Raw genomic sequence first — 15,366 nt, forward strand, 5'->3', positions numbered from 1 at the left:
GTCAGATGCTATGACTGAAGTGATTCCTTCATATATGACATAATGAAGTTCCTCTGCTGCCCTCCAACTGTTGTTCTGGTTTGACAATTATAGTGGCTAATGTCAAAATTGGAACAAATATAGCTTCCTGAGTCACATAACAGTCACTGCTGACTTGGAGCCTTGTTTTTTATGCATACTTTTTATTTCTACTACATAATAGCATTTAATACAGTGCAAGATTTTTTTTTTATTTTTTTCTGCACCAAAGATTCTTCTAACAGAATTCCTTGTGAACAAAAGTGAGCGATTGTAAAAATGGACCATCATTCCCTTCAAAGACATTGCTCTAAAAGCTTGGCAATGAGGCAGAATGTTTGGTCATGTTGGTAACTCCATAAATAATGGATCTTCATCACTTCATACAGAAGTGTGGAGGGATGTTTCATTTTTCTGATTGCTGCTGCTTTATTTGGCTTCAGTTTTGATCCTTCAGAAGAAGTGAGATGGAAGCTGGAACAAAAGACACATTTCATAGGAGTAATGTGACATCACATGCAGCTGTAATTGTTCCCCTGTGCTATCTGCGCTCCATCTTCATATGATTATCTGCAGCAGCATCTCCACTGCGTGGCGAAACTCCACTCTTACCTGTTATTCCGAAGACTGCCGCCTTGAGCTATCAAAACATTGTTACCATGGAAACTGTCTACAGTCTGTGATGTAAAATTCACTGTAGATGCTAAGGCTGAAATGTACAAACCAAGTCACTGTGGATGCTGCATATATTGTCGTTAATAGCTTTTTATATAAAAAAATAGATTGATATGCATGAAATGAGTCACAAGCAGAATGTGAAATCATCTGAAGGAAAGTGTATACAGTGGTGCTGTTTGTCAGACCTGCAGTTGACTAAGAGAGGAGCTGCTGTGAATGTGAAGCCGGTGCGTGGGTGGGAGGCGCTACTTATGATACTGCAGCTGGTCCTTTCCCTGTATCCTCTCTTTACAGCCAAACTGCTCATTTTGTCCAATTGACGTCACACACATGCAGATGAAGGGATACATTTAGCCCAGCACTTTACTTTAGTCTCTTCCTTGCAGGGAAGCTTGATGTAGGGTTCTTCTCCAGCTGTTTGTTGCTTTTCTTAACTTGAAGTTCAGTTTCTATTTATGCTAAAGATATAATGAGGCATTCCTAATTCTGTCTCTGTGCTTTGGTGCCACTGGTTTGCTGCAAAACAATGAACCAATACATGTAACACTAGCTTGTTGCATTCACTAATAATACAGAAGCATTTCAGACATGGCTCTAGTGTTAGTATTACTAACAGATGAGTATAGGGTCACTCGTACTCATACTCACCTATGGTATTAACATAGTGTGTTAACATTTTTTTTTAATAACAATTTGGATTCCAAATTACCTGGAACTAGATCAGTTGAAGTGATATTTGTGCCACCACATTGTGAACAAAAGTCACAGTTTTGATTTCAAAGTTTCCTAAATTGCAAACAAAATGTTCAGTTTTAAGAACAAAACTTTCAAAGCTGCAAATAAAAATATTAAAGGTTTGCTTTTAAAATGTTTTTTTTTTTTTTTGCTTCAAAATATATTTTTTTGCATTTGCAGCACAAAAGTTTTTATCCAATCAAGTGGCTTATACCCTGGGCTCACACTGCAACGTTACACTCCAGGTGTGACGGCGGAGCGATCTGGCTACAGAAGATGACTCACATTGGCTATGGGATGGCTGCAGCAACAGGTTCTGCTACCAATTCACAAAACTCCAAACTCCTCTAGGTTCACGCAATAACCCGCCATTTATATAGGACACGGGTGTCAAAATCAATCATGCAGGGGCCAAAAACACACAGTAGATCACGGGCCGATCAGGATAAATATTTACTGAACAAAAAAAAAAAAAGAAAATTGTTAAAACTTTGAAACTTTAATTTTATTTTTAACATAAATGTGAATAAAAACAGACATGAACATTATTCCTGAATAAATAAACTTAAACCTTAAATAACTTTCAATATTTTGCTCTCCATAATAATATATTCGGTCTAAATTATACAAGTTAGAAATAAAGTAAATGTTAAAAGAAAAAAAACCTTCAAATGTCGTTACTTGTCATTTTATATAAAAAATTAAATATCCCAGATTCGGCCCCCAGGCCTTGACTTAGGGAACTGGAAACATCTGTGAATACAGAGAACTCCCTGTCCCCTTCTCACCGTCCCACCCCAGTGGCTGAAGAATGTCGTTACTGATCCATACTCATCAAAAACACTTCGGATCAAAAAAAGGAAAAAAAAAAAAAACCCAAAACACCTTCTCCGGATGAACATTATCCTCCCCAATTATAAGTATATTTTTGAGCCGCTTTCGAGTCTCTGTCTCGTGCTCCGGTTTGGATCTGCCATCTGGCAAAAAATTTGAACCCAATGAAATGGATTTGGAGCGCCGGAGTGGCCAGACCACTGAGGTCGGACGTGACTGGATGTGGTTCAAGTTCCTTTCGCACTTTTCAAATTACGTAAAGACTCTGGCGGCCACTCCTGAGTCGTAATGGTTGGAGACAGACAGACATGGACTTGGTGCTTTGCATCGGTTCTATTTGACCAAGATTCTGCAGTCTTCACCCCTTCTCTCTGAGTAGGACTCAGAAGGAGCAGTAAAGCCAAAAAATATAGCAGTCTCCCTTCAGCTGGACGATTATTATTTGTATTTTATTTTGTGAATAAAATACTGAAATATAAACAGAAAATAGCATTGTTTCATGAATCATTTTTGCTTTTTTCTTTAAACAAAAGCAGACATATATACGTAAATGTTTCCATCCATCCATTTTGTTTACCTACTTTGACCTGGACAGGGTCATGAGGACGCTGGAGCCTATCCTACCTACTTTAGGTCACAGACATGGCACAGCCTTGAAAGGTTGCTAGGCTACAAACGCATACACACAGACCCACATACACACTTAGTATTGCTAATCAACTTATAAAGCAAGTTAGTTTCATGTGCCCTGCAAAAACCCACACATTCATAGGGACAACATGCAAATGGTTGCTTTCCAAAATAATAATTTTCAATTAGAAAACTCAATACACTGATTTATTATGCAAAAACTTGCAAAATATTATGCTTGATGTGACCTTTTGGCTTTTTTGACCCAGAGGGTCAGTGAGCCACACTCCTGCTGTGCTGTTTAAGGACCGTCTCAAAGCATTTCAAAGGTAATTGTGATGTTACAGTGGTGTCTAGTGGGTCTTAGCAGAACAAGAATAAAAGCCTCAGGGTGGTAGATGATCAGAACAAGTCATCGCTGCTCGCCACTGCAGTAATCAGAGTGGTGGATTTTTCTGCTGTTGTTCTAGATGAGATGACAAATAAGGAGAAATGCTTTGGGCTGCCTTTGTTTTGATCACAGCATTCTAATGGAAAACAGGTTTATCCGCATTTGCTAAATCTGTCTTTGGCCTTCGTTTGAGAATATGAGTGGTTTTTGTTTGTTTTCGTTAGAGAAAGTCATGCTTTTGTTTAGAATATTCTCTCTTTCTGTTTTGTTTCCCCTCAGTCACTCATATCAGTTTTTTAATTTTCCATTGCTGTTTCATTTTATTGCTTGTGTGTGTTTTCAGCAGCTTAGGGCTTTTAATTTGTTATTGCCAGACCTTCTTGTCTGCACTTCTCTGCTAAGTCATGTTTAAGGCTTTTGTTTTGTTTAAGTTCATCTATATATATTTTGTCTTTTTTAGGTTTATTCCTTAACTTAAGCTCAGATTTGCCAGTTTGTCTCCTGTAATGAAGGTCTTTATCTCCATGTTCTGCCAGAAACATGGTGTGGGGTCAGCAAATATACTTATACACCAATTATATCAAAAATTTAGTACGGACAGCACATAGTACTTACATTTTCTCTGCATGACGCTCCAACATATTTAAGATCATGAGCCAATGTCCTCATGTTCTATTTGTTCCAATTTTTGCCTCAGAAAAGCATCAGAACGTTACAGTATGAAACTTATTTTCCATTAAAAAAAACACACATGCAACTCCTGAAATGTACAAAAAGTTGAAACTTGTGAAAACAATGAGAGAAATGTGTTCCAAGAACACTGAAAGGTAAAAAAAAAACTAATAAAAATGTATTGTTTTTATTTTTTCATTATTTATTTTCCGTGTACATAAATTAGAAGAATTTGAGATGTTGAACTGTCACAAATTTAAATGACTTTGAGGATCCACTCAGGTGTGATTCACAGACACAGTTATGGGAAGGACTACTAAATGATACAAACTGTGAAGACTACAAACATAAAGCATGCAGAGGCAGCCTAAGGCTGGGAAACACATTGATTTATCAGTTATTTCAAAAGTATGAACATTTATGGGGATGTTTAAAAAAAGTTTGCATAATTTATGATTCCTTTTTGGCATGTGTGATTTTTATTTTATTTTTTTCTGAGGGCCCACACATTCTCGCCTGCTGAGCTGATAAAGCAACAGGAGGTTGATTGTTGCACTAGGCTTTAAAAAAATAAATAAAAAAATAAAAATAAAATCTCTATACCATCCATTCTAGTGCATACAGACTCTGACATGCTGGTTACTCCTTCTGTCAGTTGTGAGTCATGGCTTTTCGGTATAAATAGAGATGTATACATCATAGATGTGCTATTTTCATTTATTCCATTTTAAAATATTTATATTTTGTGCTGATAATGTCTGGTTGTCATATGGCATGTAAATTCACAAGCCACGGATTTTGGAGCTGGTTGCAGATTATAGTGCATATTTTTGAGCCCGTTCACGAGGGGTTAAAATTCAACAAAATAAAATTCAGTTGTATGAGATTTAGATTAATTATCTGCATTTTTATCACACTGAAGTCAGACTAATCACAAGAAAAATGTTTAAACGCATCAGTCAGAACCCTGCTAATTTAAAAGCTTGATACAAAATGTGAGCAAAATTGTTAAATTAAATATTAGATTGAAAAGTAAAGCCTAACGTTGAACAGTGTAAACTAAATGTTAGACTGCCGAACCAAAACTAAAGAAAACAAATAAACAAAGCCAGAAAACTAAGACTACCCAGGTCCAACCCCAAACTAAAATAACAAAACCCAGCAGTGTAAGACTACTGATGACAAAGAGGGGAAAAATAATAATAAAAAAGTTTTTTTAGTTTTTGTCACACGCAAAAAAATAAAAAAAATCACATTTTGAGAGATGCTATAGGTTCTTTTTATGTTTTTTGGGGGGGGTTTGTTCATGCTAAAAACAGACATAATTCATATTTATTATTAAACAAAAAGAAAGTCATGAATGCAAATCAAAATATTCAATACGCTATAAAGTAAGACTATTCGGCTCCTTCTAGGTTTTGATCAGTAGAAAACAAGCCCACACGGCTCTTTTACTGTTGTAGGTTGCTGACCACTGTTCTAGATAGCAGAGCAAGGGCTGGAGTAGAGTTCAACACAGTGAACCTCACTGACATGGAGACAAAACATGCATCCATTAAGCCTAATTATCTTTTAATGCACCAGTACTTGAAACTTAGTTGACATATAAAGAAGACCTAAACTCCCAACATTGCAGGACTTTTTTACTTGCAGTGCGGATTAAAACATTTAGCTAAACAACCACCTAACACACACATTCTAAAAGCCAAAACCTGCCAAATACTAAAAGCAAACAAAAATAAATGGAAATCATTCCAACCTGTAATACACCTCACCCACTGCATCAGTAGTGGGAAGGGTCATTACAGGGGCACTGTGACTAGAGCAACACTTAGATGCAGACATGACAGCCAGGTCACCTTTAAAAAAAAGGAAGCAGTTCAAATATTTTCCACTCCGATGAAAATATTTTATTGTTGTTGTTTTTAACATGTTCTTGTGGTATTTTTCTAATGATATATATATATATATATATATATATATATATATATATATATATATATAAATAAATAATCATAAAATTGCATTTCTGACTATTTTTTCCTTTTTAAAATCTTTGGGAATCAGGAGCAGATGAAAAAATGATGTTTGGGGAAAGCTTGTAGGACAGCAAGTCACAATCTCCCTGGTCCGCTCCATTCTTGTAAACAAATAGATTCATGTACGTCTTCGCTTTTGTCATGTCGGGTTCAAAACTGTACAGTTGGATAGCTTCTATATTACTCTCAATTTCTGTTGCACTGTTAATGTTAGCTTGGGGAGTGAGGGACTATAAGCTAGCAGCAGTGAGTGTAAACAAATGAATAATGGGAAGTAGGGGCAGGCTTACCCCATGCCAACGGTCCTATAGAGAACTCAGAGGTAAATTTTTAATGAACTACTGCTGCTCTGCAGAAACAATCTCCTGGAAAACTACAGCTTTTTTTGATTTTGGCTAAAAATCATACTTAAAAGACGAATGGCAACGCTTTTAAAATTAATCAAAAGATAATCGGAGTGGGTCTCTAACTCAAGTATACTTCTGGTCAAGTTTGAGGGGTCCATCCACCCCTGCTGCAAGCCAAATGTTACTGAAGTGATGTAAGTAAGTTTTACGGATAGTAGACAAACACACACACATGCACACACACATGCACACATGCACAGCTTGTAAATGACAACATTGTTTTATTTTCCTCTGTTGGCTAACTTTGCTTACACCTTTGCCCCTTAACCTGACCAGGAGTGAAAACATTGCAATCTGCCTCATTAGGGCCTCATACGACTACAGATATAACCATGTGAACACACACACAGACGGACACGCTTTTTCTGTGAACTGAAGTAACTCTTGCACAGCAGATGCTGTAATTAGTCAGACAGATTTCACACATGTGCTTCCTGTTTAATGAGAGGCATCATGGGAATGTTTGTGTGGATGACAGTGATGTATGACGACTAAAGGCCGTTCTGTGAGGGATTCTAGCTGCTGGACCTCGCTCTATGTTGTGATCATTGCTTCATTGCATGTTCGCTGCTTCCATGGGCTCCCCACGCCATCACACAAATTCAGTTAGTGAGTGTGCTGGCCAGGTTTTAGACAGCAGTGGTGTGAATTGGCCTGACAGTGTGCGTGCCTCCTTTCCATACACTCATTAGGTACCTCAAGATGAGTGGAGCGGCTTCTCTCCTCTGGGGAAGGAGGAAGACATCCCCTGTAGGAGGATGAGGAGTGGCAGCTACGTCAAAGCCATGGCTGAAGACGACAGTGGGGACTCTGAGGGGAGTCCCAAACCCTCCCCGAAAGTTCAAGCCCGACGTGCGAGCTACCTGAAAGCCACACAACCCTCGTTGACTGAGATGACCACGCTACAGTAAGATTTATGACAAAATGAATTCCTTAAATACACATTTTTATCCAACACATTCTCACTCCCAACTTCTCATATATGGACGTATGGTTCGACCCCCCTGCATTTCACCTTTTGATGTTTTGGGTGTCCCAACTTGTTTTTTTTAACGTGCTGGCTGTTCCCATTAAATCAGGGGTGCCAAACCCCCGGACCATGAACCAGTTCCGATCTTTTTTTCTTTTCTGATTCTGGAGGAAGTTTTATTTTAGAAAACTACCAGATACTATACACAGCTAGCTAACCTCGGACTGGTAGCAAAGCAAAAAGCTAAGGAAGCCAGACAAAAATGCATATTTGGAAAGCTTCTTTGGGGAAAAAATATCCACTCAGGAACCCAAAAACGAACATTTGCATATTTATCATGCAGAGCAGCTTGGTACATGGAAACAACTGTCTCTATAAATCCATACACTGAGGAAGACTTCTGGTGTTGTCTGTAAACAGCAGCTTTATGTGTCTCTGAAGTCAAAGGTTCTTTTTCGGGTTCCTCACTGGATCTTTTCTCCCCAAAGAAACTTTCCAAATTCGTCTTTTTGTTTGGCTTCCTTTGCTTTTTCCTTAGCTAGCGGTCCGAGTTGAGCAGCTGTTCTATGTCACGCGGTTTGGCAAGACGAGTGGATGTCGGAAACAGAATCTGGTAGTTTTCCAAAATAAAACTTCCTTCAGAATCAGAAAATAACGAAGCATAAAGAATCAAAGTCATCATAAGCATTTTTGTCCTGTCTGCGACCATCAGATCAATACTGGTTTACGGTCTGGGGGTTGAGGACCCCTGATTTAACAGCCAGCACATTTAAAAGCAATGAGTTGGGGAAAACCGTCAAAGACGCGGAGGGGCCTGAACCATGCGCTCGTATATGGCAAATTGGGAATGATAATGTGTTGTTTCATCACAGTTGTTTTTATAGTTACCTTAGTGGCTTAAGTGGAACTCAAAAAGTCCTCAGAGCTTTGCAAAGTTTTTGCACAAGCTAGATGCAAATATTAGTTTCTTTAAATTGATGGGGCCACATAAACCAATCCACAAATCAAAATATAACTTTTTTCACATTTTTAAAAAATTATTTTTAGATTGTTTTAAATTGTAAAGTGACACCTGCTCCTAATTATGTTTGTACGGAACTTTAAAGACCCATTCAGTTTAAAATCGCATTATTGGTGTTTTTAACATGTTCCTGTGGCATTTCTCTCATGATAAAGAAAATTAATTCTCAAATTGCATTTCTGAGTATTTCTTTATTCAAATCATTGTAAATCAGAAAAAAAAGCCTTCAGCAATGACATAGAAGCTACAACCAGCAATTCACAATTTCCCCGCTCCGCTCCATTCCGATGCCACTTACACACAATAGATCCACCTTTTTATCCTTATCTGAGCTGGAGTCTGGCTCAAAACTGCACAGCTGGATAACTCCACCACTTTCGTTGCACTGGTAATGTTAGGTTGTAGTTGCAAGGAGCTGTAAGCTAGTGGGAGAGCGAGTAAACAGATGATGGGAAGTGGGGCGTGCTTACTTAGCACCACAGGCATGCCCACAACAAACTCTGATGAACTCTTGCCACTTTACAGAAACTATGTCTTAGAAAACGACAGATTTTTTTTTTTCTGGCTAAAACTGACATGATTTTGATTTAAGAAAAAACTCTAGAAATGCTTTTGAAATAGATCTAAAGATGATCTGAGTGAGTCTTTAAGTGTTTAAAAATTAATCTGTTTCCTTCTTTCTGATCCATTGTGAGAAATTATACTACAATGAACTGTGAGGTTCATCACTGTGGATTGGATACATTGTTAATCTGACATTTCACAGTTGATCTGAGAGGAAGGCAGCAGAGTTAATCTGTTTGATTGCTGTTGGACTGAAGTATGTCCGCAGGACTACAGTCACAGTGAAACAGGAACAATTATAATGCTCATTATAAGCCTCACAGCTGGCTATTTTATTACATGTGAAATTACATAGTAAGTGACAGAGTATTGGCATGTTTCAGTGATACCAGTATAACTATACCTCTGCTGTCATTTCATCAGGATTTCAACAGAGCACTCCCCCAAACTGCAGATCAGGAGCCACAGTTATTTACGTGCAGTGAGTGAAGTTTCGATAAACAGAAGCCTGGACACCCTGGACCCCAAAAGCCTCCTCGACCCCAAATCCCTGTTATCTTCACCCCAATACCGATCACGCAACGAAAGCTACATGAGAGCCATGAGCACCATCAGTCAGGTTTGTTGCTGAAGCTGATGCTTTACGTTGTTGTGGAACTGGAAAGCAGGTTCTGCTAAATCTTTTTTGTTTTCCAGTTCATTTTAAATATCTTAGCGCTTTAAGGTTCCTATTTAAAAGTCTATGAAGGTTAGTCATGGTTGAAGTGATCAAGCACAAGACTGCTTGAATGAGCCACAAACTGAGGATTAGAGCTACTTCTAAAAACACAAGATTTTTTTTTTTGCTTTAGGACGTGATAATGTTTTAATGAATGAGACGCATTAACTGTCTTGATGCCCTTCTAGCAATTCTTGTGTTTCACATTTGGCTCACTTCCATTTCTGAGTAGTTTGTCTCTTCTTCCAGATGAGTGAAGTGGAGGTGAATGGACAGATTGAACAGGTCTGTGAACAGGTTTACAGTGAGATGCAATCTCAGGCGATGGAAGCAGCCATGGACAGCCTGGAGACCATGGACACGCTTCCCATGCCAGGATGCTTTCGAATGCGAAGCCACAGTTATGTCAGGGCAATTGATCAGGGCTGCTCGGGAGACGAGGAAGGCGAAGGAGGAAGACCACTATTGCTGCTGCCCTCCTCACCACCTCGTACGTCTGCAACCACTGTCAGGACCATACAGAGCAGCACAGGTAGGGCTTGGCTTTCAGCTGGGAAAAAATCTCTTACCTTTTGTTTGAGGGTTTAGTGGATTGTAATTGCGTATAAATTTGACAGTCATCTGCATAGAGAAGGAATTATGTTTATGATCCATGAGATTAAGTAGGATGGCAGAGGCTTGTCAAAGTTCTGACCTGTCAAGATAAAGATCACCTTCTGCTCTTGAATTTGAATCCAAATTAGAAGTACCGAATGTTACAGTTCCTCAAACGACCACAAGAGGCTGGTTTCAGAGGGCAACAGTTTACTTTCATGGTTAGGAAGTCCAACTTGACACCAAAAAGTATTAGTGTTAATGCACAAAAATGTGTCAAAAAACAATCTATGTATCTATGTAATGTATTCATCAGGAGTTTTAAAAACAAAGATCCAATCGCATGAAAAAAAAAGAAAAAACAGGGCAGGTAAACTGTCAGATACTATATGTAGTAAGCAAATAGTATTCCTCCTTTGAAAAAAAATGTAAAAAAAAAATCTGAAATGCTCAAGTCGTCATCAAAAAAACAAACAAAACAAAAAACAAAAAAACAAAACTGCAACACCTGTTTTTTTTTGTTTGGTTTTTTTTGCCCCTTTGGACTTGTGCCAGGTTCTAACTGAAATCCCACTTACAATCAATCACATTCAAATAAGCAGTTCACATTGCAGATTAATAGTTCATATTAAATAATTTTGACATTTTTAATTTAGCAAAGAAATAAAATATAGGAAGGACTACTAAAAATGAAAATGTATACATGTGTTATAGTGATAAATAAAGCCAAGGAGTTAAAACAATAATCATACTTTCTTGTTGCACCAAGTATTCTTTCTACAAGATGATTCTTATTTCTGACGTATCAGATTCAAAGACCAGCTTTGTTTCTGTCAGATTATCTCCTCTTCAATACCATTATATTTTTAATATTTACATTTATTTAACTTTAACTTTAATCTTTTAAGAGCCGAGCAAACATTTGAGCTAACCCTCTACACATGTAGTCATAGGGCCCAGGTAAACCTTTATCATTAGAGCTCCAGTGTTGACATTCTTTCAACCACCGTAGCCCTTTGGCTATTTACTTGATTAACATAATTCCAGTGAATTCTGAAGCGGAGAAAAGCAGCCTTGGGTCATTATGCAACAGCGACGTCTCCGGTATTAAGCAGAGGGTTAAACTGAATGAACTATTTTGATATTATGACCCAAAACTTTGACATCTAGCATGTGGACACCAGGTCTTCAGAGGTTTAACTGTTTATAGCCTTGACCATGTGTTAATACATCAGCGAATCCACTCCAATAATTTTAATTAATGCTAATAACTGTTTTAGCATGCTTTTGGATTTTTTAATTTTTAATTTTTAAATGTAATTTCTCACTATGCCTTTTAATACTGAGACATTGTTGGGTATCTAAACGCAGACCTGATCTTTTTTCTGAGGCTTCATCATTCATAGTCACCAGGACTGTTTGCACCCTGTGACACAATACAAACTGTGATATAGTCAGTGCCCTTGGAAACATTTGATTGGAGTAGAAAAGTTACATATTTTATCTTAAGAAACCAAATGCTTTTTCAATTACAAAGTTATGAAGTGAATTACACTTTAAAAATGGAAATGTAAAGACCTGCTTTAATTGAAATCATGTTTTTGGTGTTTTTGATACATTCTTGTAGCATTTTTCTCATTATGGACGTACATAGAATAAACTTAAAACTTCATTTTTTTGTATTTATTTATTCAAATTGAAATGAATCAGAAGATGATTAAAAAATGCAGTTTGAAAAGGCTTTTAGTTGAGATGTAGAAACAACGATAGACGGGCCAAAGTCTCCCTGCACCGCTCTATTCCGATACATCCACTCACAGACGCATAGATCCATTACTGTCTTAGTGTTCCTTGTCTGAGCTGGCATGTAGCTCAGAACTGTACATCTGGATACCTCCAATATTGCTCACCATTTTTGTTTTACGGCTAATGTTAGCTTGAGGTTGTGAAGAGCTTTAAGAGAGTGTAAGAAAAGGGATCATGGGAAATAAGCAGAGGACAACAGTCCTGCCCACAAGTTTAGAGGTGAGTTTTTAATGGGAGTTGCTGCTCTGGAGAAACTATGTCCTAGAAAACAACACAGATTTATTGATATTTGCTAAAAACTGCATAAGTAAAATGAAAAGACCACCGGGAACACTTTTACAATGGATCAAAAGATAATCGGAGTGGGACTTTAAACGCTATGAGACTTTTGATCAAATATTCAGCATTAAACAGCAACAGAGATTTGTTAAACAAATGTGGAATAAGGAAATTAAATGAAGGTAGGGACAAGTACATTTTTAATTGCCGCCGAGTACCAGTCTTTTACTAATGTGCTCTAGTAAATGTAGTCAAACTCCAATCTTTACTGTTTCGTCCTCGTTTTGGACAGATGGTCGCCTTCCAGCTGTTTAATTTCACACTTTTCTTTTTTAATAAGTATCTCCACATGCAGCGTTAAGAGGATCACTATGTGTATTGTGCTTTGAAACCAAACCAAACTCCCATTGGTTTTTTTACCAGTGGTTCGTTATTTATTTTTTATTTTGTTTCCATATTTTTTTATGAAAATGAGGATATATTTCAAGCCTCTATTTTCTTTGTCTTGTCAGAAAAAGTCAGACACAGCAGAATCCTGCAGAGCATCAACTTTCACGTCTGCATTTTCAGCGCACCAGTCTGAGTTTTTACAACCTCAGCAGCAGCTTGGGAAAAAAAATCCTGCATGCTGTTAAGAGAAATTGTAAAAGGCATAAAACCACAGTGGTATGCCAAGTTACAGACTGTCAGTTTATAAAAATGAAGACGAAATAAAAATGAATGAGATGTGTTTGCCACACAGGATGCCACAGGGGACTTTGTTATTAGGTGTTATAAATATCTTCACTTTATTGTGCTCAACTGAAGATGACCTACATTTCATGCATTTTGGGGAATTCTTATTAAGTCAACTGAGAGAGTTCAAGAATATAGACAGAGAAATAGAGAAGGAGTCAGAGGCGTACAGTAGAAGTTGAGCATGACTTCTGCATCACTGGAGATGGAAATGCTAAACACTCCAGCCTCAACCAGACTAAATTACACCCCAAAGCTTATTGAGAAACTGAAACATCAAAGGACAGCATTATTATTTGTCATAAATCTTAATATTCACTAAACTTTGTTTAGAAGAAACTTGCTTTAAGTTAAATGTTTGAAAAATTCATTAAAAACTCATTTTTTTGTAAAAATGTGTAATTATATTGAGCCTATGGCAGGAGTGTTCATCCGTGATGACCTGGTTAATCTATCGTTGAAGGCAATCATCAGAACTCACAGTGTTTTCTATTTGACTATCAGAGGTTACAACTAGGGATGCATGTATTGGATTTTCAATGGTATCGGGTCAAAACTGGGAAAAATGACTTGATTAGATATCTAAAAGTTTTGGTTCAGTCTATCCAATCCAATGTTGCTCCAAAAAGTGTTAAGAGTGAAGGACCAATTGGTCCAACCTCCATTCTCCTTGATGGAAAAAAGTGTCATCTTCCTGATGCTAAATTGACTTTATTAACCTAAAAGATGCAGACTTTTTAGTTTTAAATCAAAAGTTGCTGTTATCTGAGTAAATGTTTTTTCTGAACTTTTTATCAGATTTGATCATTTAATTTTAAAAACATTTTTGCTATTACCTGTTTAAAACAGTACAATATTATATTTTTAAAGCAGCATAACGTTGTACAGATTTATAATTGAATCAATAAATCTATTTTTATTCCTACGATCCTACCAGATCAATCTGTCTGAGGAAGGTTGTTAATCGAATCGACCTATACCATTATGAAATTGTTTCAGACTTAAATTATTTAATATTGGAAAATACCCTTTGGATTCATACTTATTTTTTCACGTGGAAACTCCTCTTTACTTGTTTCTTTGTCAACATATTTAATTTATTTTCTTGCAATAAATACAAGGAATCTGGAAAACTTCTGCTGCACTGTTCAGTAGCAGGTATTCATCTTTTTGGCTAAAAATGTCCTGAATTGATTTTAGGTCAGTGAATCGGACCGTTCAAAATGAACCAGAATGAATCGTATTGGCAACCTCAAATTATGATACGAATCAAATTATTGTTAAAATGAATCGTATTGGCAACCTCAAATTATGATACGAATCAAATCATTGTTAAAATGAATCGTTACACCTCTACTATCGCACCAATCCAATCATTTTTCAGATTATTTCTTTGTGGGGGATGTTGTTTACAAAATTATAACAGTATCAGTACAGCATTAATGATATTAAAGATGTATAACTAAGCATCAAACTGTATCAAACTGTCTTTAAAATTAAAGTCCCGTTAGTTGTCAAGCACCTACGTAGGTGTGTGAAATTTGTTCTCCGCATTTGACCCATCTCCTGGGGGAGGGGTGAGCTGCAGACACAGCTGCGCTTTTGCCATATTCTAGTGCTGTCCGAATATACGATTCCAAAATCAAGTGCCCTAGAAATTTCCCAGAAGTCTTTGCCAATAACCAGGGTGACCACAAGGCATTGGATTTGAACAATTTTTAAGAAAAAAATTGTTTAAATGTAATTTTTTAATAAACTATCCACATGTATCTGGTTACGTGAAAGTATGTGGTCAATTAATACTATCGTTGAGGTGAGATGTTTTGTGCAGCTGTGCAATGAAACAAAGTCCTGAGGCACTAACAAGCAAATTGCATGTTTACTATGGCGATATCATTTATTTTTTAGTAAGCTATTATAGATAAGCAAAAACGAATTTAGGAAATAAGAAACGGAAGACCAAAATGTTTATACTGAATAGTAAAAGAATTATTTCGTCTTCATGTTTTGATAAAAATGTTGTGTGCTTGTTGTGCACATGCAGCCTGGGGCTCACAAAAGAAAAGGGAAGCTTGTAAAGTGCTGTAAAACCAGACATCAATCACCAAAAAACACATCCCAGCTAAAGGTCGACAGCAACAAGCAGACTTTTTGATGGCAGTAGACTTCCTGTTTAAAGATTTTACTAATAAATCTGAAATAATATATTCATCCAGTATTCTGGAAATACTATCACAATACATCCCCATAGGTTGATGTAGCAGCTGTACATGTA

The 15,366-nt window shown here is 37.1% G+C and overlaps 1 protein-coding gene across 5 annotated transcripts in view; it reads left to right on the top strand.

The window, feature by feature from the left end:
- LOC112147249 (disks large-associated protein 1) overlaps positions 1-15,366 on the top strand; it is a 73,827-nt gene that overhangs the window by 36,933 nt on the left and 21,528 nt on the right. For all 5 annotated transcript variants that reach the window (XM_024273498.2, XM_024273499.2, XM_024273500.2 and 2 more), the window contains exons 3-5: positions 7,097-7,311; positions 9,383-9,578; positions 9,927-10,209. In XM_024273498.2, coding sequence (XP_024129266.1) covers positions 7,097-7,311; positions 9,383-9,578; positions 9,927-10,209 — 694 coding nt within the window. The remainder of the gene's footprint in view (positions 1-7,096; positions 7,312-9,382; positions 9,579-9,926; positions 10,210-15,366) is intronic.

This window comes from Oryzias melastigma, linkage group LG17 (genome assembly GCF_002922805.2).
Source record: "Oryzias melastigma strain HK-1 linkage group LG17, ASM292280v2, whole genome shotgun sequence".
Taxonomy (NCBI): domain Eukaryota; kingdom Metazoa; phylum Chordata; class Actinopteri; order Beloniformes; family Adrianichthyidae; genus Oryzias; species Oryzias melastigma.